Below are 26,777 nucleotides of genomic sequence, written 5' to 3' on the forward strand. Positions count from 1 at the left end.
TCTCTTTGCATCAACCATGCAAAGGATTGTTAGTTTTGAGCCAACACATGTTTTGAGGTGGCTGTATCTTTGTTGCAGGTTTGCTGTGTTTTAATATCCTTTATTTAATTGTACAGTTTGATTAAATTTGTTCATTTGATTTTTATGAGAAATTTAACATAATTTCTAGTTCATTGCTCAACGGTTTATCACATTTATAAAATAGTGTTTCAGGATTTGTTTGACTAACTGTACGAAACATGTGTCTTAAGATATGAAATTTACAAACTACATTCATAACATGTAGATGAATGGCATGAATATGTGAACCTTGGCCGAGTATAAAAGAGAAGGTGGAGTGCTTTGTGTAGATCTCTCTCCCTGCCGCCTCGTGGTCAAGTGCTGTTTCCTGATCAATATGCGCCCTGTGCATGTCCAATACAGCGGGACCACCACAGATCCGAGGACCCTCTGTGCATACTGAAAGTACTTAACACAAGAAGCATTCATTATGTAGGTTAAGCATTTTAAAGGGATGGTAACAAGGGGTTGGTTTGGGAAGTGGCTTTTAGACTGCCAGGAGAGTCTTGTCTTCGAGAACCATTATGGGGGGTATCTGTGACAGTTGTAATGTATCGCAATTGGAGACTCTTCCCTCCTTCCTTTTTTTCCAATAATGGAAGACGCTAAACTTCGATGTATGTTCTGTTAGCTCTGTATTGGCCTACTCAGTACTTTCTCGAGTCCTGTGAAAAAAAATCACTAGGCATTTTACTCGAGTTGGATACTGAGTATACAGTGCTAATTTACACATCGGTGTATAATTATGGGTAACAAATATCTATGTAATTATGACACTAAACAAGTTTTATTTGGCCTTAGTTACCTTGTTTGTTCTACTAACTGCTCGACTAAATTTTAAAAAAACCTGTTACAGTTTGGAAGACAAAAGTCAAAATAGTAGGCCCTACTAGATGCACAACAAAACTATACAGTTAGTTGGTGAAAATATTGATTTTATACCCAAATAGAAATGAGCGCAGTTTCACCTTGCCTTTAATGGAAGCTTATTATGGTTAACTGCCTGACTGATCTGGCAACTGGCCTTCAGCACAATGAAATAGCATTGAGTCGTTAATTTCTTGACACATAATCTGATATTGAACTGGTGCTTATTACACTCCCATGACCATAGGGCATCAAGAGCTCAGAGTCTTCCATCTTTATCACAGTGTTTGGCCTCAACAGTTCTGACACAGCAAGCCATCGCAGCTTGAAGGGTGTCTTGCATTCCTTCTGAATGGTGACCTTATTATGAGGTTACTGGACTACAGAGAGAATGGCCTCAATACTTAGATTCTTGTGCTGGTATTGCTGACAGGGCTTGTACAATGGTTCTGGGAAGGCTCACGATTGTAATCATACAGGATGGGGTGACAGAGTTTGATATCAAGAAAGCCAGGGGCATTGTGTTATTCTCCATGATGATATGTGTGGAACAACTCTGGTATAAATTGGAAACACAAGTTAGTACATGTTGCATAGTGACACAGCTCTTTGGATCATGGCATATTTTTTATGATAGATAAGGAGTACAGATGGCATTTGCATGGATTTTTGCCTCCATGTTCTTCCTTGTAAGATCACCACTGGTTCCTGGTTCAAGGGTTTTGTGTATTATAATATGTAGAACAACTTGGCTTAAATTGGGAACGCAGGTTGTAGCCTAAATGATACATACTGTATTTTTTATGATAGATAAAGGAGTTTGACGTTTACATGGATTTTTGCCTCCATGTTGTGTGAAAGGGCTCCACTGGTTCAGTGAAGAGAACATCCATTTTAAATTGTCAGGTTCAAAATGTAAATAAAATACACTTGCAGCCGCTTTGGTTTTTATGACATAGTGCTTACAATTCAATGTGTTTTGTCTTAAAATTACATAACAAAATCAACCTTCTTTTTAAAAAGAAACAGAAAAAGAAAAAAACTCATGTTTCCATAATGTCTGCTTCTAAGGAAAACCTTCAATAAACACAAAGTGGGCACGTCTCATTTCTTGGTATGACGTTAGAGCAGCCTATTCAAAACTAAGCCCGCACTAGGGAGTCCCTCATCGATATATTTACACTGCAATAACAGAAGCTTTGTATATTTAACCGCTGCTTTTGAATGGATCAAATGCCCTCTGAACGGCCAAATAAAAACAGGGTTCACCCTTGGCGCTATGCCTGAACATACAATAACTGTAGGTTTGGAAAAATACCAAGGTTAGAGAGAAGCTCTGTCGGTAACTCGGCGCTTTATCATAGCCTAATAATTATGCTTGATGTGGAGCAGTATAAAACATTTGATGCTCATGGATTTTTCTAGTAATTGTCCTTAAAACATGAAAGAGAAGAGGATAATATTGGGTTTTCTTTATATTGTTTTTGAGAGAAGTTACAGGTTTTTTTACGGCCAAAAAAACGAGTTTTGGTTAGAAGCTTACAGCAGCTTTTGATATTATAAATCATTGTGAGAAATAGTTTACTTCAAACTTGTTGTGTGAAAATGTTGTTAGGTTTTTTGCCCCCAAATTTGCATCTGAGATATTGATTCTGTATTCCTATTAGGGATTATTCTTCCTGCATGACATGTATTTGCTTCAGATTTTTTGAAAACGTGACCACCTTTGGAAATGAACATTTTTACATTTTTGTTTTATACATCAACATTATCTATGATTAAAACAATTACAATCCAACGGTTCAAAAAAAATATATATTTTGCCTTTAAAGTAAGTATAAAATCAATTGAAAACGGCACCATTTCATGTAAATTTGAAAGTTAATCAAATTAATATTGAAAGATGTAATTTGTCATTGCCATTTTCCCCAACCATACAAGGATAGTCCAAGCCCAGAATTTAATGCAGGCAACATAAGCCATGTCCCCCATAGCCCCTTGTCTTGGCCTTGGTGCCCAATCAAAAGTTTCATTTCCAATGGAGTGTCCTTTTTGCAAAACTGCAAATAGCCTTGCCCCTTTCAAAGATGAAATTCCAGGCCTGAAATAGTCCACCGCCAAGTAAATGACTGGCTGGTCTCAGCTCTCTTTCCTACATGCTTCAGGGAAAATACTTAGAAATAAGCTATTCATATATCGGAATCCACTGAAGAATTTGAAAGATTTTCTGATTTCTTTTTCTCTCTCCTTTCCAGAAAATCAGATCCAGAGGAGACCCTTGAGGTGGTGACTCCCAATCCGAAGTCTCTGGTACAGAGAGTGGAAATTCCTGCAAACTTCCAAGAAATCGACACGGATGCCAAGAAATCGTCGCTGGGGTGTTCAACGGTCAAATATGGGGAGCTAGTGATCTTAGGGTAAGGTTTTGTTCTGAATGTTGTGTGGATACTAAAGCAGACAGTGATCATCCTGATGTTTTTTTAATACTAAACAAAAAGTGGTAATTAGAGGTAAGCTTGGGCGATATCATGATATTATCGAATATCGCGATATTAATTTGGAAACTATTTCGATATCGGATGGATTTGGTTTTAATCGAAATATCGATATATCGCGATATATCGCGATATCGATTAAATATTGCGATGTATTTGCTAGCTGAGGCATCTTGCACCCCATACATGTAGGTTTGGAGTAAAACCAAAAGAATAGGTCATTAGAACACCTCTCTTATGCTATGACTGTCTCTTCTACAACTTTCACTTGGAGTTTGAAGACTGATGATGTCAAATTTAATTAATCGCGATTATATCGAATATCGCGATATAATGTCGGCGATATATCATGAATAAAATAAATCGTTATCGCCCAAGCTTGATTAGAGGAATGTTAAAAAATTACATTTTGAGCTTTGTAGTCAGTTGGCCTGAACAAGAAAAACATTGATGAAAAGACTATCAGAAAATGTTGGAAGATGGGTTTCATTTGTTTGTGTTTCTTGCTTTACCAATTTGAAAGTTGTCAACTTGATAAATTTTTGTCTACTGCGGTTGTCTTCATACATTTGTCTATACCTATTATATATACATTATGATACATTTGTAGACCTATTTATATATCAAGTTATATACCAGTAAAGCAAACTTGACTATTTTTTAAATTTTATTATTTGGATGCGGTTGAAAAAAAAAATTGACTATAGAATTTGAATGAGATAGGGCCGGGATTGTAGGATTCGGTTTAGGTTGTTGAGTCCGGATGTTAACAGGAAAGGATGTGACCGATAACATCGCACCACAAGTTTGGTATGCTTCCGTTGTTCAACGTGATGTAAACCTGTTGTTGTACCTGTAATGAAGAACACAGGATACTCCTTTGAACCCTGTTCCACTCAAAATAATGCTTGAAACAATTCTTGGAATGGGACATTAAATGACAAGTTTCAAAATACTTTACATTTATTTCAAAACTTGCTTGGAATAATGTTTGAATGTTTTTGTTTGAAATGTCCTCATTATCTTAAAAGTTTTTGTGGAGTAAAACATACTAAACAAATTTTGTCTGTTTTGTTTGTACTGTTAACATGCACTGGTGTGGCAGAAAAGAAATTTAATGAAAGCTTAACACACAGGTGCGTGTACTTAAAGATACATCATGTAAAGTCTTGCAGAGTGCACCAGTTTGTTGTACCCATTGCTCAGTACCAGTGTGAAAATGCCCGAAGGTTTGACCTGAGTATGCATAATTTACTGCACGGCTCAAAAAATTGGGAGGTGTTTGACATTAAAATTGTGCCTGCAAATCTGAATCTATGATATGATGATTAAATTGAACACGCTACAATGAACTTCTGTATATTATGGTGTAGTGTGACTGCAAGAAGTCCAAAACGTTGAGATTCATGTGTATCTAAGTAATGTGTAGGCGGTATCATTGCTACACATGCAAAGCTTTAGGTTACTTACACCTTCTCTATACTTTCACTGTACACATATGAACATGAATGAGTGCGCTCCCTTGAAACAATTATACACAACGATTTTTAGCTGCCATCAACAAACCTGTCAAAATATTGCAGAAATAACATGAAACAGAAAATTGAGTTTTGTGTTTAGAAATTGGTATACTATAATAAAATTTCATATCTGGACATGACCCTTTACTTTGACCTCTTTATGTGAATGTGAAGTAGGTCAAACCATGGAGGTAGAGTCAAACCTTACAGTAGTTTGCAGCTGCTATGGGCATGTTGGTACAAGTCACTTGCGGCCGCTAACCGCGTTGGTCTCTAAAGGGTTAAAAGCACTGCACCACTGAGTTTGCCCAGTGATGTGACAAGGGGCCACCGCACAAGCAGTGGCACATAGATTTTCTAAGTCAGTCTTTTAAGTGCCACCCCTACCTTCCTCGTTTTATCCTTCTCTATTCTTTCACTGTACACATATGAACATGAATGAGTGCGCTCCCTTGAAACAATTATACACAACGATTTTTAGCTGCCATCAACAAACCTGTCAAAATATTGCAGAAATAACATGAAACAGAACGCGGTTAGCGGCCGCAACTGACTAACACAGAGATCTCTATCATTGTTAAAATATCGTGATGCAAAGTTTCAACTTGTTGCCTCTGTTTTTAATCAAGAAACACAAAAAACGAGAGTGTATGAGTCATTGTGACTAAAAGCACACAAAATACACACAGGTGCGAGATATTAACCTCAAATTGCTTTGGCCTAGTGCCACTTAATGCATCATGTGCTTGCAATCACTAACCAACTGATCTCCAAGAGTCCAATACAAGGTTGGTTTTTGATTTCCTTCTGATGATTTTTGACGATCATCGTCAAAAATCACATCATCAGAAGGAAATTAAAAACCAACCTTGTATCGATGCACAATTCACAAACCGAAAAGCAATGTGTGGGGGGGGGGGGGGGAGTGGGGAGAGATGAAGAAATTAAAGACACTGGACCCAATTGGTAAATACTCAAAGTAATTGCTAGCATGAAAAACCCAATTGGTAACAAGCAATGGAGAGCTGTTGTTAGTATAAAACACTGTGAGAAACGGCTCCCTCTGAAGTAAAGTAGATTTTGAGAAATATTGCATTATATTAGAAGACTTCATGCCTGAAGCCTTTTATTATGCGTATAATGTGAAAGCACACAAATTTGTGCAACAATGATGTGTTTCTTTTTTTGCAACTTCGACGAGCAATTGAGTCAAAATTTTCACAGATTCGTTATTTGATGAATGTTGGGATACACCACGTGAGAATACTGGTCTTTGACAATTACAAAAGGTGTCCAGTGCTTTTCAATTCAATTCAATTTATCAACATTTATTTCCACCAAGAGTAATCACTTTAGAAAAAAACAGGCACATAGCAGGAGTTGCATGTTGATACTGATGAGACTTCTTTAAATCTGAATTCTGTGCTATTGTAAGAACACTTTATGCCGGGCACACTGCAGTAACTGAGTCAAACTGAAACCCAAGCTTTCTTCGATAAGATGTGGCAGAGGGAAAGTGAATGTCGTCTGCCTGTGGCTCTATTGATGGGATGTGTGGTTTTAACACAGTTCATCAACCCATTTGGTGTATTTCGCAAGAAAGCATGCACACGTGCACATTCCAAGTCAAAGTGAAATATGGTGTTGTTGGTGGAGGAATGATTTCCTGCAATGACAAGCTGTTTTTCAATGTACAAATTAGGCATTTCTGAACAGTTAGTGTTAGACCGATTTTACGTATTGACATCAACAAATGAAAGTAATCAATATGTGGGGGTGTTTTAAATAAATAGCTGGTGTTGTTATTGATGTTGTTTACACATCTGTACAAAGTACATTGTTTTCTACAATGTATAGAAACATTTCTAAGCCATCAATGACATTATTGTACTTGCATACCATTGATGTATGGTATTTTAAATAAAGAGATCATTCTTTTGTTAAAAACAAAACTAAAAAAAAAGACTAATGAACACATATCTATAAAGGATTGTTTAAAGTGAGTGCACAACATTGGTAAGAAATAAAATATATAGATCTCAGGTTTGCGCTTAACTTGCATGGTTTATCGTTTTCTTGAGAAATGAGTGATTACAATTAGTTTTGATACCATACAGTGAAGGTTGTTTATTTTAATTTGTTCCCCACTATTTTCGTTTGACTGATTGAGCTTACACAGGCTTTCTTCATTCATATTGGGTCACATAAAGTATGGTTACTGGTCTCAGACTATAACCAATTTGTTGTCCACAATCCACATGCAAAAACAACAAAATCAGGATATTGGCAATTTCATCTCAATAAAAAAAAAAACATTCATACGAGCGTAAGTGCACAATGTGAAGGTCACATCCTGAATTCACTGCTGTTGCAGTTCTGTATATTATTGGATATTTTCCATTGGCAGATGTCTGCTAGATATTGTACCAAAATTCCCACCTTGGATGATGGATGGAGAATTGGATACCTCTTGAATACTGCATGAGGGGTGATGAAACACCATTATGTAGGTCTGACGGATTGTCAAGGCGTTAGACGTCGTTATCTAAAGTGGCAGAATCGATTAAAGTAAATTAGGTTTCCGTAGCCATCACATTGAGCTGTCTGTTGTCCGTGCATCTCATTAAAACACGGACTTGGTCCACTAAACATCTTAATCAATACGCTGTTGTCTGGTTATGTAATAACGACTAAATTATACATTGTAACCATTAGGGCAGTTTATCTAGTCGCCAATTAGGTATTGGGTCGCATGCATGCGTGCTAGCACTGCGTAACTGCTGCAAGCCCAAGTTATTGCAGGCATACATTTTTGTTTGCAATTTGACCAAAAATAACACATTTCACCATTTAAAAGCATTTCCTATGACAGACACTTTTGAATTCAGAGAAGTCTTTGAAGAGCAAAGTAAAAGTCCAATTATTATTTAATTTTTTTGCATTCTCACCGAAAAAAAGAAGAAGCTCAATGTCAACTCCAAATGATGCACATGTATGCCATGCTTCTTGTAATCAGTGGAACCAGTTGGTGTGAAGTGGGTGCGGCAATAGACTGTGCAAGTCTCTCGCGCACTGGAGCGAGAAAACACGACAACTGAAGAACTTAATTTTTTTATGAGTCAAATCTTTGCTTTAATTTTTTCTTAATGCCGAATCTGAACAACAAAAATAACCATTTAAGCGTGTTTAAATTAGTTTTAGCTTTTTAAACAAATACACAATTATCGGTTAAAGTCTATGTATAGACAAAAGTAAAACTCTAGGACAAGGATGTTTGTTTGATCTTAAATGTTTTGAAACCCCTTTTGTAAATCTACGCCCGAATGTGAAACTACTAAAAGCTGGTTTATACGCGGACGCACGATGGTCGCAATGGCGTTAGATAAATGCGTGACGCATTTTAAAGAGGAAGCCGACGCCTAAGCGACCAATAAAAAGGCTTTCCACCCCGCGCGGCCAAAACAAGCGTCTGCGTAAGTTTCGTGATCGGAGATGGGCACAAATTCTTAATTTTTTACAAGTAACCTGACCTGAGGTCAAGTTTAAATATCGGTTTTTCTTCGTTATTATGTTGATTTTTTTATAACTTTTATATATGTTGTTAATTAGTATTACATTTTTAACAACATATGTCATTTTTATGGTCATAATTATATTAAACTAAAGTAATGGACGAAACAAAATCTCCCCAACGTAAAACTCCATAAGGTTGGGACCACAATGGTCCCGGAAGTTCAAATCTGCGCGAGACTTGCACAGTCTATGGTGGCTTACATTGGAATAAGGTCACACCATGCCAACAGGATAGGTGTGCTGCAAACTTGTGCAATACACAAATAGAGCTAATTATTTTGAATCACGGTAGTATAATTTGTTTGTACTTATGCAGCCTACATTTATTTACAAGGAACATACACTTCAGGCCTAAAATTTCACAGAGGCCCAGAGGCCATGGCCTACGTTGCCCAGGTCTTGGCCTTTGTGCCCCTTCAAAATGTTCCCATAGACTTAAAATGAAAATGGCCTTGCCCTCTCAAAGATGAAATTCCTGGACTGCATTTTGTGTTCACTTGAATACTAACCAGGTCGCAATATCATGGCATAGCCCAGCATGGAATTATATGCTTACGGTGCCCAGTGAAGCGTGTGATTCTATTGGGGGTTAGCCCAGAATTCCCGCAATAACCAGAGCCATGAAATTAGTCCCTGATGATGCCAGCCAGGCTGATTTTGTAAAGCAATTTGAACCGGACTGTACAATGACTGTTATTATTCTTTATTGTTTAAAGATGCTATGTCAGATTTTTGGCCCCAAACAATAAAAAATAGATTTGTTTGAGTGAATGGTATTTCAAAGAGTATCACCCGCTCTAACGGAAAAAAAATAACCATTACTTTTAATGGTCAGGAACCATGACAAAAAGTTAAAACAGTTCTTATAAAACACATATGAATTGGTCTCGTGATATATTGTTGGGATCCCGACAAACCCAACAAAAACTAATTTTGAGCACTTTATTTAACTGCTACTAATAACTGGCGGACTTTTTCGAGCAATGGCTCAAAAGAAAGCTTGTAACTTTCTCGACCCCCATCAAAATACCTATTGAATTTTAAATCAAAATTTTTGAGTCAAATCGGCCAAAAATCTGACATAGCATCTTTAATGCTCTCTTATTAAAATAGTCAATTACTTTTGCACAGCCCACAATAAATGGCTTGGTGTCCTTATGTGGCATCCCTTGGTTTCCTTATGTGGCTTGATTTCCTTAATATGTGAACATGATGATTGCAATGAATCATGGAAATAACACAGCACCACATGATACAATCTATGCAGTGTGTGTAATTATTGCAATGAAATTACATACAAATGTGCTTTTCTTATTAGAAGTCCACTGCACAGACGTCGCTCGTTATATACAGCACAAGACCCCATCGCCTGAAGAAACCTGGCCGCGGGTCCCCTGTGTGGCTTTAGCCATTGTAATTACTGCCATTGCAGGGGAAACAAGCTCACGTACCATGCAGTGGGTATAATATTAATCATGGGATTATTAGGAAACACCATGGGCTCTGCACTATGTTCAGTGAGCTACCACCGGTGCTGGTCATCCATTAAATATAAAGCACATTTTTTGATGCGTTGTGATGTCACTGTCGTTTTATTAATTACAGCCGCCATAACAGCCGCCATAATACAGATCTGTACCATGCAAAAATACCTTATTGCTCGGTAGTACAAACAGTGCATCATGTAGACTGTGGGTAAAGTCTAGATATTGGCTATTAATTGCCGTGATGAAATATTGGTGTAGGCCTACCAAATGATGGCATCCATTATCTTTATACTGGTATCCATTATAATTTACTCCTCTTGTGTCGTTAAAGAGGGGCTCCAAGGTCAAATACAGTTTTGTGATCCTTTCATTGTGCGTTGCCTCGGGAGCCATTTTCCCCATCGGGTGTACAAAACATGCAACATTTGTATAATGGTTTAGTGTGCTAGTCTTAAAGGAACACGTTGCCTTGGATTGGACGAGTTGGTCTATAAAAAGCGTTTGTAACCGTTAGTTATGAAATGCATATGGTTAGAAAGATACTTAAAAAGTAGAATATAATGATCCACACAAGTATCACTCAAAATTGCATGGTTTCCTTTTACATCGCGAACTAACACTGTCGGCCATTTATGGGAGTCAACATTAAATGGCCGACTGTGTTAGTCGATGTGGTAAAAAGAAAACCACGCAATTTCGAGGCATATTTGTGTAGATCATTGTATTCTACTTTTACAACATCTTTCTACCCATATGCATTTTATAACAAACGGTTTCAGAACGCTTTTCAAAGACCAACTCGACCGATCCAAGGCAACGTGTTCCTTTAAAAGCACAGCAAGGAGCAATGAAATGAACACATATTATTAAGGGAATCAATATGTGGTAAAGAGGTTTTCAACTACCGGTAGTGGTTTAATCCCAACGAGGCCTAGTTCTTGATAATTTTACCGAGACGAAGTCGAGGTAAATTATCAAGAACTAGGCCTCGGTGGGTTTAAACCACTAGTTGAAAACCGATTCAACACACTTTGGTTCCCATTCATAAATAACTTTTCGGTCAAAAACATCATCACTTTTTGGTCAAAAAGTGAAATAAATGCAAAAATTATAATTGTTAAATGATTTCTTTCAACACAACACCCCACCAGCTATGAAATGGTAAAGTCCTCCGCCGTCGGGTAAACAACTCCTTATAAGGGAATGCTGCGCGCGTATCGCGTGATGTGGCACAACTGTTTCAGCCGTTGCTATGGACTAATAGGAATGAAGAAAGTGTCTTATAAGAACAGGTGCAAGGTTGCGTGTCACGCCCATGAATTAACACTTCTTACCGGTCATGAACAAAGGTTTATACACACCCACGTGACGCGCTCTCCACCAATAGGAATAGCGAAACTGTCTGAGGTATTTATGAATGTATGATCAAAGGTATGCTTAATTCGTATACAAAATAAGCACCCAAAACGTCTATTGCAATGCATCACACAAGGTGCATAGGTAACAACTAATGACAGAATATTGATTTGAGGTTTCCGTAAATATCGTAACACACTGAAACACACATTCAGAGAGAGACCCTCTGACCGCCATTGACCCCATTCATCCCTAAGGGGGCACCATGCTGGATCCATAGTATCAAATTAAACTGATGTGTTGACAATGCCTCAGGGCCCCCTTCTCATGAGGGGCTCGGCAGAGGAAGACATCTTGTGTTGACACTTGAGGGAGGAGGTAACCACAACGCACCACGGGGCTCCACGGGGTGATGATGGTGATGATGAGTCTTTCAAGAGGTGAATCACATCAGATCATCATTGATCTTTATTTCTCTCAAACATCCTAAACCAAACTGCGGAGTGGCAATGGATTACACTGCCGCAACATTGGATGAATTCCAAAAGGTTTGCATATGGCTAGATTTCTTGGAATACATGTACAACTTGGTTGCGTTGATGTCAGACACCTATTTTAGGTAATAGTGTCATTCGCTGATGGAGAGTTGATCCAAGCTTCTATTCTGAATAAATGATTTTACTCAATCCCTATGTTAATCAGTTCAGGGTTTAGGGAACGATTTTTTCCAAACAACTGAGATCCATCTTTCAAGATGTGTTGCAAGCTTGGGCGATATTGCTTTTATCGATTAACAAAAAATCTAGACGATACGGTAATCGTTTAACAAATTGTATCGCCATTTTTGATTATATCAAACTTAATGTGTTGTCAATATTGCCATAGTGATATGCGCCAATGTTGTCAATATTGCCATGGTGATATGCACAGCAATATCACTCTTGGCATTTCAGATTGATAAACACATAAAACCAGTCTTAGCTCTTTGTGATATCGAGTCTAGGAAATTGATTTTTCAACTAAAAGTACTGTATTTTTTACTGCATGGGGGGGGGGGGGGGGGTGTGTGTGAAACAAGTTTTGTGTGATGCAAAACAAGTAAAATAACTGTTTTTTCCATTGTTGTCAATGTTTGTTACTATTTATCTGCACACTGATACAAGAAACAGTGTACAGTCACGCTAATATAAACTGTAGTTGTCAGTTGAAAGCGCCCTCATACGGTCAAAGCGACCATCGACTGCAGATCGTTGTTTGTTTTTCTTCGCGTCACCAGTTCAAGATTACTCTGCTCTCTCAACAACACTTCATTTAAAGGAACACGTTGCCTTGGATCGGACGAGTTGGTCAAAACAAAAGCGTTTGTAACCGTTTTTTATAAAATGCATATGGTTGGAAAGATGTTTTAAAAGTAGAATACAATGATCCACACAAGTTTGCCTCGAAATTGCGTGGTTTTCCTTCTACTGTGCGAACTAACATGGTCGGCCATTTATGGGAGTCAAAATTTTGACCCCCATAAATGGCCGACGTGTTAGTCGACGAGGTAAAAGGAAAACCACGCAATTTCGAGGCTTGTTTGTGTGGATCATTGTATTCTACTTTTACAACATCTTTCTACCCATATGCATTTTATAAAAAACGGTTACAAACGCTTTTCAAAGACCAATTCGACCGATCCAAGGCAACGTGTTCCTTTAACATAGAAGTCGTTCCTCTAGACCCATTGTAAGCCTTTCTATTGGTTGCTGACAAGATAAAGTAATAACAAAACCGTTAAACTACATGTATGAGCCAATTACCTCTGTAATAATAAAGATAATTTACCCATGATCAACCATGTAATACAGAGAGAAAAATGCTTTTCAGTTAATGACTACTTACACATTATAAACAATTTTTTTTTTTTTTTTTTAACTTGCAAAAGGGATATTTCAGCATGACTTCAACCAAAGAAATTGTGGTAAAATGCAGTCTGTTTATCATGTGCAATCATTCAAGTGAATGCACTCTGTGTGTGGGCTGGTTTGATCAATAGGAAAATAAACTTCAATCAAGCTTAGCCTTTAAAATGAAGGGTACTAGTACATGTGCACGCCAAATCCACCTTGGGTTGAGGTGAGCATCTGGTTGGGACACCATGTGATACCACTGGGGTAGTTTTGGGGTACACTGCACATGAATGTAGGCCTACATGTTTTATACAACATTGATATTTGTCAAAGACTGGTAAGTCGTATCCACACTTTATGTGAATTAACATTGTACACAGATTATCAAGTCTGTGAAAATTTATGCTAAATGAGTCATTGGAATTACAAGAAAATAATGAAAGTCCCTGTTATTTGTATTTACTGAAACGTGGAGTTTGGTCTCATAAGATCAAAACTAAATGTTTTACTCACTTTTCAAAAACTCTAGGCCAAGCATTTCAAGCAGAAACAGTTCAACTTCAAGGGATGTTTTTAACCTTAAACTTTATCACTAACTGGAAAGGATTTCACTGAACGAGATCGAGCATTCCTGGGAATGAGGTTGTGGGCAAACCCGCACAAATGCGATCCGAAAACAATCGGTTTCCAAAAACAACCGGTTATAAACAGCTCCAGCTGGTCATTATCCCCCATTTAAACTTCCCCTGGTGACGCACTCTCAACCAATAGGAGTAACGAAACTGCTTGGGGTATTTATGAATACAAATTTACAAAATAACAAAGCAATAACAAAAACAGTGAAAATAATTAATAAACCATTTTACCTTTTTAACTGATGAACCATGGATGAACCTACACCTTAACATTTATCTTTTAAGGAAAACCCCCTTTCAAAGCAAGTTACAGATAACAATCAAACGAGTTTCAAAACTAAGTCCACAGCAGTGCCGGTAAGAACTTTTTTCAAACCAGGCAAAACTTTAAAATATAGTACCGATAAGGTGATGCTCCTTGCTGAAGACAGTTTAACATGGGTGACTAACCACGCCACACAGGATTACACAAGAGGGTTCATTGTTGGTTACTAAGAAGTGAATCAAAGGAGTGCTAGAGAAGCTTCTTAAATGGGGGGAAAAACAGTAAGACAAGCAATCAATTAACACTGGTCAAACTTGCAGACCATGGTGCAAACAAACAAACTGCCTAATGTGTAAATGGGAAAAAAGGTGTTGTGGATTTGAATATAATTCTAACACGCTTGGTGAACAATAAAAATAAGAGAAGGTGTTCCTGCATTTGTGGCTGAGTGTGCCATAGCACCTTGTAAACCCTTATGAGGTGCTACGTTAATCTGTCTCATAAATTAAAAATTTGAAAAACCTTTCTCAAAATCTCTGTTGAGGTGCACACGCCTCTCTTAATATTTATATGCAATGCTAACCCAAAAACGAGGCCATAGGCGCAGCCACTGCAAGTGGTGGTGGACAACATGCGCCCATTGCCTAATTTTTTTAAAAGAATTATGACTTCATGCATAAATATTAAGAGAGGCTTAATGACTACCATATTGGTGTACCTCAACTTGTCATTGGGCATGAAAAACTTTGTATAAATGTGTACAACTCAAAGATGCAACGATACTTATGAACTACAAGAAATCCAGTTAGCACATTCTGATTTGTCCTTATATTTTATTTAAATTTAACATAAAATCTCATGCACACATTCATACTCAACCGCAGGAAAACACAGCGGAAGACAATATTTAAATGGTAAACCTCACCACAAAAGCATCTAGATCTACACTGAACATGCTGAAGCATTTACCCACTCATCCAAACAGTGCATCATCATCAACTTGTTTAAAATTCAAATTTGTTTGCTGTGCCCGCTGGCTTTGCACTTTAAAAAAAGGTCAATGTTACTACTGGTCAATTATCATCTCCCCTCCCCCCTCACCCCACCCCCTGTGGATACAGTCTGATCCATGCCTGTTCTCTAGCAGTCAAGGCGCTGTCAATACCTCCTCCCAAGTACCTGCCAGCGTCTTATGACCGTTTATAACGTCACCTTTTTGAGGAATCTGGCATATGATGTCCATGTGTATGTGTTTGTGTTGCATTGATGGGATGTCTTTAAATGTCACCTTGATATATAGGAATGAGGGATGGGATGAATGCAAACCCCCCCTTCCCCCCCCCCCCCCCCCCATCCTGTCATTCTGCATTAATGATGACATGTCAAAGTACTACTTCTATACGTGTACCTCAAGGTTTCCTGTGTACAGGATCTTGATTTGAAAGAGAAAGTTAACGGAGTTGCTGGTTTCTTACTTGGCAACACAAGTATTACATGTACATGTGTATCCACATCAGAACATTTTTTTATTTGGTGAATGTAATATGCATTTGTATTAGGCCGGAAATCCATGTGTCTGTATGCATTGTGCGCTATGTGTACAAAATGAAAATATGTGCTTAAGTAGCGCACATAAAATGATTAATTCATTATGATAAGCAATCATGAATAGACTAAGCTTAGGATGTTCTCAGGAGGAACATGACATACCGATGTTCATTTACATGTATGTATAAAGTGGCACTTCTAATACAATCAACTATGTACCATACATTGAATCTTTACAACAGCAGTGCTGTTAATTAAATGAATGCAAATTAAATGAATACATATAATTTGGGGCCATGTGAAGGTGAGAGGGTTAATTGTGCACCGTCATGTCTGTCTGTTTGTTTTACCCTCAGTAATCTGTGAACAATGTTCCATCAAAATGAATTCTGAAGTACCCCTCCTTCTGAAAGAGAAGGTTATATTTTCCCATAGTATTCTGGGGCACAAACTAACATGATTTAACTGCACAAGAAAATTAAGGACACAAAACTCAAATGATAGCAGACTCTTCTTTTCTGATTGCAAGGCTAAGTGAACAGCTACATATAATCATGGAGCTATATTGTAATTTGTGTATGTGAAGATGCATGTGATGTAAAACCAAAAAATTCCTGTTGTCACTGGAAGTTTGAACATTATTTTGTTTTTTTAAAAACAGTGAATATTGATGTCCCGCTTCTCTTTTACTTGTAACACATGTTTGAACTTAAATAGAATTATGATTTTTATATTTTTTTTATTTCAGGTATAATGGGTGTCTACCATCAGGCAACAGAGGGAGACGGCGTAGTCGTTTCGGTCTATTCAAGAGAGAAACAGCAAATGGCGTCAAGCCAGATAGGCAGTATGAGGTCAGCCCCCAAAAAGGGGGACAGGTGAGTGCAGCCTTGTTGACCAGTGAGTCGGCCTGTGGTGTCACTGTCTGTCATTTTTTTTTTTTTTTTTTTTTTTTTTATTCTTTCAAGTTTAAAGGAACACGTTGCCTTGGATCGGACGAGTTGGTCAAAACAAAAGCGTTTGTAACCGTTTTTTATAAAATGCATATGGGTAGAAAGATGTTGTAAAAGTAGAATACAATGATCCACACAAGTTTGCCTCGAAATTGCGTGGTTTTCCTTCTACTATGCGAACTAACACGGTCGGCCATTTATGGGAGTCAAAATTTTGACCCCCATAAATCACCGACGTGTTAGCCGACGAGGTAAACGGAAAACCACGCAATTTCGAGGCATGTTTGTGTGGATCATTGTATTCTACTTTTACAACATCTTTCTACCCATATGCATTTTATAAAAAACGGTTACAAACGCTTTTCAAAGACCAACTCGACCGATCCAAGGCAACGTGTTCCTTTAACTACGTATGGATTTTAATGCTGGCTTTTTATCCACAATTTGTCCCATTGATTACGTTTTTTGGGGTTAAGTCTCATTCTTTTTGGTTAAGTGCTGGTTGATTGTTTGTTGTTTTGATTGTTAGTAATTCTTGCTAATCACGTGTTGTGTGTTTTAACTGTTTAACCTTTTAGCTCTTTTTAAAGAAATGTTTATACTGTACATGTTCTAGTGCAATTCAACCATACTGTTCATTCCTTTGTAATGTTTTTATGAAATAAACCAATAAATATAATATTATTATAACAGTTTTTTGGCCATGTCACACAAGGCAACAAGTTTAGGCAACCTCAAAGAAGAGAAGCAATTCACGTTTGAATATTCTCGTAATTGTTGGGGGAATCGTAAGACATTGTTTGAAAAATAACGCATCCTATAGCATGCACTGCAGTTGGTTGCCTGTCTAATCTTGCCTGCGACAGTTGCCTCAAGTGACAAGGCTCTTACACCTTACTGATCGATTGGTGTTTTAACTCCAAATTAATCAACAAACAACAGACATGCAAATCACAGACGTGTGTTGATTAATGATAATGAAAGTGTCTGCCCGTTTGGGGAAGGTCACTTTTCTTGATATACAGAGAACAGAACCAGGACTGATACTGATCACCATGGCAACAGAGACAATTGTCTCCATACCCCACAATGGCAGCTGCAATTCAGACTTCTCAATCATCCATTATCAGGCATGCAACTCTTCCGCGTTTCCGCGGAATTCCGCATTTTGGGGGTTTTTTTTAACGTGAAAAAAAAAAAGGAAAAAAAGAATTTAAAAAAAAAAAGATTTTTTTCTTCTTTTTTTTTCTTCTTTTTTTTTAAAGCCTAATATATGCCTGGCAACAACAGTGTACAACTACAATCATGTAAAATAAGCCTAGTACATGCTAACAATGCACCTAAGAGCATAATAAACCTCAACATTTTCTAGGGTACCATTGTGGGTATCATGTCCCGTGGCATTTCGGCGTTGTGCCTTTGAAAATTTTCCTTTTTTTCTTTGCTTGCATGCCTGCATTATACAGAGTACTCCCTTCATCTAATCCAATGTACCATATACAAACTGTGCAGACATATGTTGTGGTTGCTCTATCAACAATCCCCCTCCTCCTTTTTCATGGGGTGGGGAGGGATTGAATTACTTTATGATACATATTTATATGCAAATGAAACACAATACACTTAAACAGCTTTGCTTGAAATGTGTGCAGTCAATCAGACCATGATTAATTTCTTCGCCATAAATATGCCAACCTGACTATTATTTTTTAAATAATTGATAAGTAAACTATCAGGTTTAATAGAGAAATGTGTGTATGTACATTTTTTCTAGAATACAGTAGCGGACACTTAAATTAATGTCAATTTGCAACTTAAATCAACATGCTTCATATACATTTAGCTGTACTTATATTAATTAGGATATGAACGTTTCTTGTATACCGTTGGAATGGTCTTTAACGTGCAAAGTTTCAATGATGTACTTTAGAGTGAGGTCATGAAGGGCCTTGAATGTCAACACAATAATGTTTGAATTGAATATGATGGTGAATATAATTCAGGTAAATGTACAATGCACGTACACTACAAATATAGGTTAAAAGGTACAAGCTTTCTATGGATTCTAAACATGTAGAAAAGCACTTAGTTCCAATTGAAATTGCAATTGATTGCATCAATTTGTTTGTGTTATCCAATGTGACTGGGGATGGCCCAAGATTGATTTAGTGGACGCGATGTGGAAACTGATTACTTTCTTTGTCAGACTCAGGGAAAGTCCAGGCAATTTCACACTGTGTGGTTGGAAAGGGATTGATTGGGAGAGTATCAGGAAAATAACTTGACCCTTTTTGAAGCAATTTTGGTGTAACGATGGTGCTGGATCCCCTTGAAATAGGACTACTGGTTTGTCTTTTATCCGAATTCAGACGTTTTAATTTAGCCTGGTGAAGAAAATCAGCTGTTATTTTTCAACATGTTAACAAAACCTGCTCTTTGATCTACTTCGTGTGCTGTGGATGCTGTTCCTAAAAGTTTGGTGAAATCTAGTTTTTCATGGGGTTATCACAAGATAGAAATGCCATCATTTAAATCCATATCCTAAAATTCATATCATAGTTTCAGACTGGTTTTTGTCAGCAATGACTCTCGCCCAATATTTGGTTGTGTCAATGCAAAGCCTTAGGGTCTGTTGATTTTGTGTAGCGTTTGCAATAAAACGTTTAACTCAAAACAATTTTGAAGAAGGCTTAATCTTGAGCGCAGTATGGAAAGAACTTTGCATTAAAGCGCATCAAGTCATTGTTCAATTTTGAAAACTACATTTTCATGCAATCACTGTTCTGCAGTCTTACTTTAATTTTCTTTGTACAATCACCTGATTTGCCACCACCATTCTTTAACCTGTGAAATCTTATTTCCTTCAACCCCTAGGGCCCCAAGAAAGGCAAACACACAATTGCCTACACATTATCAAGGCACCAGACAGTGGTCGTTGAATATTCATCGGATCAGAGCACAGACATGTTTCAGGTAAGTGCCAATAATGGGTCGGGGCCACTCCTGTTGGATTCATGTTTATTCACGGATTACCTAAAGACGTGAATTAATGCAAACATCCTGTGGCAGATTTTTTTGAGAATGTGATTTCTGTCACGAGCCGAATTATACAATTCCTGGCTATGATAGTTAAAAATTACCCTGAAGCCGTAACACTGACACGTGTAAAAAGTTTTGCGAATTTCAAACAGGTTTAGGTAATGTAACATGAGATGCCAATGTTGTTAGCAAAATTGAAGCCTTTTATTGAAGAAGTTGAAAAATAATTACAGAATTGGAAATTATCACGAAAAATTAGGGTCAGTTCATAATACGACTCCAGATCATACCATCTTAAACCAAACTGTAAACATTGAGGATTGCCCACAAAAATACTTCCAAAACATAAGATATTAATTTTATTCTGTGTTTTTTACAATGGCATCACCTAATTTGCTGAAGTTTTCACACTTTGGTTGGAGTTCAAATGCCTGGGATCAAATGTGACTCTAACGAAAAACCAATGATATAATTTACCTTTAAGTGCTGAGATTTTAGTGATGGGATAATTAGCCATGAAAAAGAAAGGCATGTAACAGTTTGCGGCGATGGTCAATTTCGCCTGCATGTATACCCCTCATTTTAACCAAGCCAAGAAAAACTGCCCGAAGAGTATTTACGCAGACAAAACTATTTAAAACTTTAACTTTTTGTGTGTCTGTGTATTGTAGAGAAATCATTAACCCTCTTAGTTGAAATTCAACACTGAATATGTAACCATGCACCCCCTTCCTTCTCTCGTAAAACCATTAGATCGGACGCTCCACAGAACCTGTCATTGATTTCGTTGTCATGGATACCGTACCTGGCGCCAAATCCCAGGAAGAATGCACCGTAGCGGAGAGCACAATATCCAGATTTGCCTGCCGTATCATCTGCGATCGGGAGACGCCGCACACCGCCCGGATTTATGCGGCGGGATTCAACTCGGGCAACAATATATTCCTCGGGGTAAGTACGGTGTACGGTTTGTTCTCTTATCCCGCTCCTTATCTCAGTGTCTCCCAGGTCGGCGACTGGGTTTTTATAAGGAGCTGTCAGCGTGGGACAGACGGATTTGATGTATCTATCAAAACGGTTGCCATGGTGTTGCTTATCCCTCGGCTCAAGATAAGATGGAATTACTGAAGCCAGGTTTTTTTTGAGCTGTCAAAACTTGGAAGACTGCTTGAGTTTTTTGTCCCTTCTTGATCAGTGCGTGGATGTTGTAGGCTCGATAAGAACGCAAGTCGTTGAACCAGAGAAGCAGGAATCAGGATCTGGAATATAACGGAGACTTTGGTAGAGCGTTAGACAGAATAACTCCCAAAGAGAAAGTGGCTTATATCAAAATCACAAGGGGAAACTGACTGGGAAAATTTTGAGATTGAACACAAAGAAAAGTTGACAAGAACAGGATTTATATTAATGACCTCTGGATTAACTGCCAGCTCTCTAGCAAATGAGTTCTCTAGCCTATTTTATCAATAGCTTTGTTCGGGGGATCTGGTCAGAAGCCATGCAAAATATTAAGACGAACAAAAGAGGGTTAGATAGCTCCAATGGTAGAGTGCTGTAGCAAACTTTTCTTTTCTTAACCATCAAAATCTGTTGATGTTAGACACTAATACAGTTGATCATTAGGCCTGATCTTAGTTCATGTATGGACAGAAGAGCATTTTTTTTTATTGAGAAATTTAAATTTCAACTTGGCAGGGGGGCAGTTTTTTCCCGGATGTATATTGTCACAATTTTATGGATCTGCTTACTGTATAACTCTGCGCTTGTGGCTAAGAGATTCCTGCACTTGACAGAGCTCCATAAACTTAGAATTCTGCAATAATGAGTGCCATGAAATTGGGCCCTGGTTTGTTTATTGAAAGCTGTAAAGTAAAACCTTTCCTTGCTATGATCACTTCACAAATAGAGTCTTTGTCTTCAGTCATCGATAAACTAAGGTGCAACTTCCCTTTAAGATCCATATACATGCATTCCCTATTTAGTTCTCGGATTTCCTTAAAAGGTTCTTCTGAGGAGAAGTTTGCATTCATAAATACATAGGTCAGGATGGGGGGCGGGGGAGACAGTAGTGTAACAGAACTCCCATAAATCAAAATTCCGATGCAGTTTGAAGTTTCTTCTTTGGATGGGATAGCAAAGCGTGTCAATTGTTTAAAATTCCTGTCGCGAAAAATTCCATTAGTTGAAGAGTTCCCCTCTTGTAGTGACACACTGAATCTATACATTGCGTGTAGATTATTTAGGACACCCTCTCAGATTTCGTGCCTCTCAGCCTTACAGTAGATTACATGACAACTCTGGTCCCATTCCAGCATGTTCTAGCAACCCCGTAGCGGGCTACCACACCAAAGATGCACATTGTGCAGTTATTATTTATGGATAGTCACAATTTTTGCAGCGGTGCATTGCGGTTCCACTTAACCAAATAAGCTCATACTCATGTGGAGTATGGGGGTCTGACTCTGGTTACCGTTGCCCCCGCTGGACAAACTTGTTGATTATACAGCCGTCGATGCGGGAGGGCCTTCTCATATGTTTGTGCCTCGGAGACTTTTTAAGACAAAAAAATTAAATTAAATTCCCTTACTGCCTGTAGCCCATCCTTACAACTTTCATGTGATATTGAACTGACCTATTTTTAGTATCATACATTGTAAGTTTACTTTGATTGGTCTAGTAGTCGGTTTGCAGACAGCACAGGTCCATATATGAAAGAGCATTAAAACAATGCATTGCTTAGTAGGTTTGCGTTACAAGCAAATTGCTACCTGTACACCATAAATGAATATGCAAAGGGTCTATACTAGGCTTAGTACACTATTTTATTTGAATGAGAAAATGATTGTGTATGTTGATACATGGGTCATATATTTACAGAAACCAGTCCCTGACCAACAAAACTCTTGGGTTGCTGTTGTTTCGTTGACTTGTTTTCAAGAAAGAAAGGAAAAAGAAAATGCGCAATTAAATTAAACAAACATGTAGCACTCTCACTGTGAAAAAAAGGTCTTCTTTCATTTTCTACATATATCCAGTTTTTCTTATCTTTGTGTTTGCAAGTATTTTAGTCAATGTGTTCTGTGGTTTGGTTCCATTTCCGTCTTTCTTTCGGTTAACATGTATTCAGAACTTCTTAGGTTCACTACTACATTATGCAGTATGTTATAAAGTACAGACATGTTGTAAATGTTGCAACCAACAAGTAAACATTTTTGCTCTTGGCAGGTTGATTGAGGTTGTAATTATATTATATTATAAGAACCTTTTAAAAATACAGTATTTTGTATGTATACATAATAGGAAAAAATGCCATTTAGTTGAAAATCAAACTTGACAAAATTATAGTACACCCTTACTTCCAGAAAGGATTCCTACATTCATAAAATTTTAATTGTTGGAAACGATGAATTCATCTTTAAACAGCCTCAGTAGCTTCGTTGTATACATTTCTCCTCGCAGAAAGTAATTTCATAAATTTACGTTTCCAAACTCTTTGTCTGAGCTCCCCAAGCAACAGAAAGCTAGCCATTGAGGATAATTTCCTCTTCGGGGCCTTACATGGAAAGGGTGTCGGATGAAGGTTACCGTGGCAACTTTGAAACTTGAATAAACTGCCCCGATGCACTCATTCACTTAGTCATTATTGGTTTGTTCACAACCTGCTGTTAATTGTTGGGCTGCTGGGGCAGTGTATAGGGGGGCCAAAATGTACCCGGGTAAGGTTGTACCCGTTAGACGTTGCAAAAAAAGTTAATGGCCTGACGTTTTGACCCTAAAGAAATCAAGGTTGCTTGGGTCGAAACGTCTGGCCATTAACTATATTTTGCAGTTATACCATAGGTCCTTTTGGTTAGTAAGCAGTTTGCAACAGTTAATTCTATTTTCCCCGTTTGACATGGATCAATGTTTCAGAATAACAAGCGACAGAAAAAGGCAGTACATAATGAGCATGTGAAAGAATGTTATTTGTTGCTATTTAATCAGAGTGTTTTTAGATCTGATTTTGGCATTTCTTTTTCCTTTTTTTCCCCAAAATTGTTTGCCAAATTGCTATTAAATAGCCCAACAATGATATATTCACCTGCAGATCAGCCCCTGTAGTAATATGTAACAAAGCTCTTGCAAGTTCAGCCCTTGCAGTCCTATTTTCCCGGTTCATAACATAATATTGGTCGTTGCAAACTGCTTACCAATAGAAAAAAATAGAAAAAATGGTAGAGCTACTTCAGCACAAAACTAGCTTATAAATGCGTATCAGCTACAATACCATTGCATTGGTGCTTAACAGAATCATTTTAAGCGATATTTTCTCTATGAAACTGGCCCCTGGTATAAATACAAACAATAGTTTAGTGGCCTCACATTTTGAACCTTTTTAAAGGCTAAATTTTGTACTTAACTGGAAAAGACATTTATATAATTAACTAAATGGATGTTGATGTGACCTCCATTTGAAGCGATGAAGATGCCGATACCTATCTTCAAGAATAGTGCATTGGAATAGTGGCTAAGTAATTGCGTGTGCACTGTAGAGTAAAATGGCTTCAAGGAGATGAATGAGATCTGAATGTTTGTCAAGGATGTTTTAAAAGGAACAATACAGAATTTGGTTTTTGCTTACAAGACAGTTGTTGGCAGTGTATGCACAATATGTAATCCACCTTATACTATATACATAAACTGACAAACCTGTAGAAGTTTGAGATCGATCGGCCTTCTGAGTCACAAGAGAATAGTGAAAAACCGATTACACATTTTGCATGACATCGATTTAGAAAAAAAGAATATGAATAAAGCGCTCACTGAGCGCTAAACTCCAAACAGGAAATTAGTTTTTATTAATTTCTCATCAAGTATGACATTTCAGACTGAAATATTTCAAGAGATGTTTTCTACTATTATCATTGTTAGATCGTGTTAGTTTTATGTAAATCTGTGATCTTAGACAATTTTATTGTCTTACCAATTCTGTAATGTTCCTTTAAGCTATTTTCATATGGCAAAGCCTTAAATAGACAAAGGAAAAGAGAAGGGAAGATGGAGAGGTCAAACAGAGTCAATGAAAATGATGGTTGAGAAGAGGAGGCACGTTCCAACAGAACCCCCCCCCCCCCCCCCCAGGATCAGCTGTGATGCACTTCTAGTGAAGGATCATTGTTTTATAATTACAATGTGTCATGTACGTTTCTCTGAAATGATGGAATAATAGCATTATCAATCCCGCAGCTGTTCTTCCAAGATAGGGCCATGAAGTGCAGTTGATACCAACTCATTATTGAGTAATGTTGTTTGTTAATGTGAGCGTGTCTGAACAATAAAACCGGGTACTTTAACAAAAGGGATCCGGGTTTTTGGACAGGGAGGATGTTCTCAATTCGTGATTGTGTACAAAACTGAGGGGGACGTCGCTTATATAAATTTGAAGTCGAAATAGTGTGATAACAAAGTGAAGTCCTGGATTTACGGGGTTCACAAACAAGTTTTTGTATGTGTTTGGATAACACTGGTTCACACACATCGCGTTCACATACTCCTAGTACTGTGTTGCTTTATATTGTGGGAATGAGGTTCATAATGGGTTCATTCCTGGCTGTGGCTGCTGTATGCGCCGCAGCACCTTGTAAACCCTTACAATGTGCTACATAATTGGGTCTCAGAATTCATAACTTTCAATAACCTCTCTTTCTGTATAAATGTATATAAGATACTGAGCGACTTGAATACCTTGTTGGTAGTATACGTGTGTATATAAAACTTTGATATTATTATAACCTTGTAGACTGGACCCCTATCTTTATCCACATAAGGATAAAGACAGGTACTGGTCTTATAGGCTCAATAATATAAGTGGATAAACTTGCAGTGACGTAACTGTCAATTTTCTATGTTATGATTGGTCTGCTCGAAAGTGATAAAGTTTGTCAGCTACATACAGCAGCAGTTCACTGTACTTGTTGCAATAGATTTGGCCGATAAAGAGAGGTCCCTGCCGCTAGATCCAGTGATTCCATTGGATACAATGATATGATAAACGTGCAGTGACATAGATGCCCAGACAGTCACTGCTGTCACATCCGCAATAGAATTTGACTGTGTATCTCTATGTGAAATGACCGAGGTCAAAGGTGAATCTACACGCCGGTTTTGGAGGCAGGTCTCTGACGTTATTCACAAGCCTCGAAGTGTGATGTCAGCTATTGTTGCAGGGGTCTGTCTGCTGCTGCATGTGCATAATATTAGTATGTTATATGTGTACATGTGTGAGTTGATGTCAAAGGTTACATGTGGCAGAATCCGGCCAGGTGCTCAAGGCTGGTATCTGAAGTCTGATGTCAGATGATCAGGCTAATAAACCATAGAGCTATATGTAAGAACTAGAGGGAGCACTCACTATGTTGCAAATAAAACTTTGCTGGACCATTATGGGCTCAAATCCCTCGTGGGTCAATTACCTGCAAAGGTCCCACTTGCAAAATGTGTGCTGTGTAAACTGATGAGTGACCATACGACGACGGGTCAGAAACATTGGGCAGAAATTGACTTCTTCTCCGACCGTTACGCATGGTTTTGTATGCCCTCTAGATTTTATATTCACTATATCTTGTGGAGACTGAAAACAAAACGGAAAAGGGAACACAAAGAGTCTCCATAGGGGAATTCTAAAGACTGGGGTGCTCCACAGTGTCTATTGGAGGTTCTTAACTACTAAGGGACAAAGGAAAGAACAAAAGATGTCTCCACAGGGATGCACACAAATGGAATGCGTGTTCTGACATGTTTTTAAATCTATATTTGCAACCTAATTTCATAGAGGCGGTTAAGCAGAAAATAGTTAGCGTATTGATTTTACTGCCAAGGGGAAAAAAAGCTGGAAGGGGAACTTGGCACAAACGGTACACATTATGACATGGTGGGTTAAATTTTGCTTGCAGGCATTCAAGACCCATGATGAACTTATGTTGGGTTTAGCCAGCTGCATAAAATTGTGCCCGGCCAGCTGGTCATGCAGATTCATAATCAAAATGTTTCCATCTTACTAGGTGTAGCATAAACAAAATTACTAGGCCTGCAATAACACACAGACCAA

General features: G+C 37.9%; 1 protein-coding gene across 1 annotated transcript in view; it reads left to right on the forward strand.

The window, feature by feature from the left end:
• The window catches only part of LOC139952730 (E3 ubiquitin-protein ligase pellino homolog 2-like), a 55,433-nt gene that overhangs the window by 5,517 nt on the left and 23,139 nt on the right, over positions 1-26,777 (forward strand). The window contains exons 2-5 of the mRNA XM_071951974.1: positions 3,183-3,344; positions 16,447-16,576; positions 19,526-19,624; positions 20,444-20,641. Coding sequence (XP_071808075.1) covers positions 3,183-3,344; positions 16,447-16,576; positions 19,526-19,624; positions 20,444-20,641 — 589 coding nt within the window. The remainder of the gene's footprint in view (positions 1-3,182; positions 3,345-16,446; positions 16,577-19,525; positions 19,625-20,443; positions 20,642-26,777) is intronic.

The sequence above is a fragment of the Asterias amurensis genome, chromosome 1 (assembly GCF_032118995.1).
Source record: "Asterias amurensis chromosome 1, ASM3211899v1".
Classification (NCBI taxonomy): Eukaryota; Metazoa; Echinodermata; class Asteroidea; order Forcipulatida; family Asteriidae; genus Asterias; species Asterias amurensis.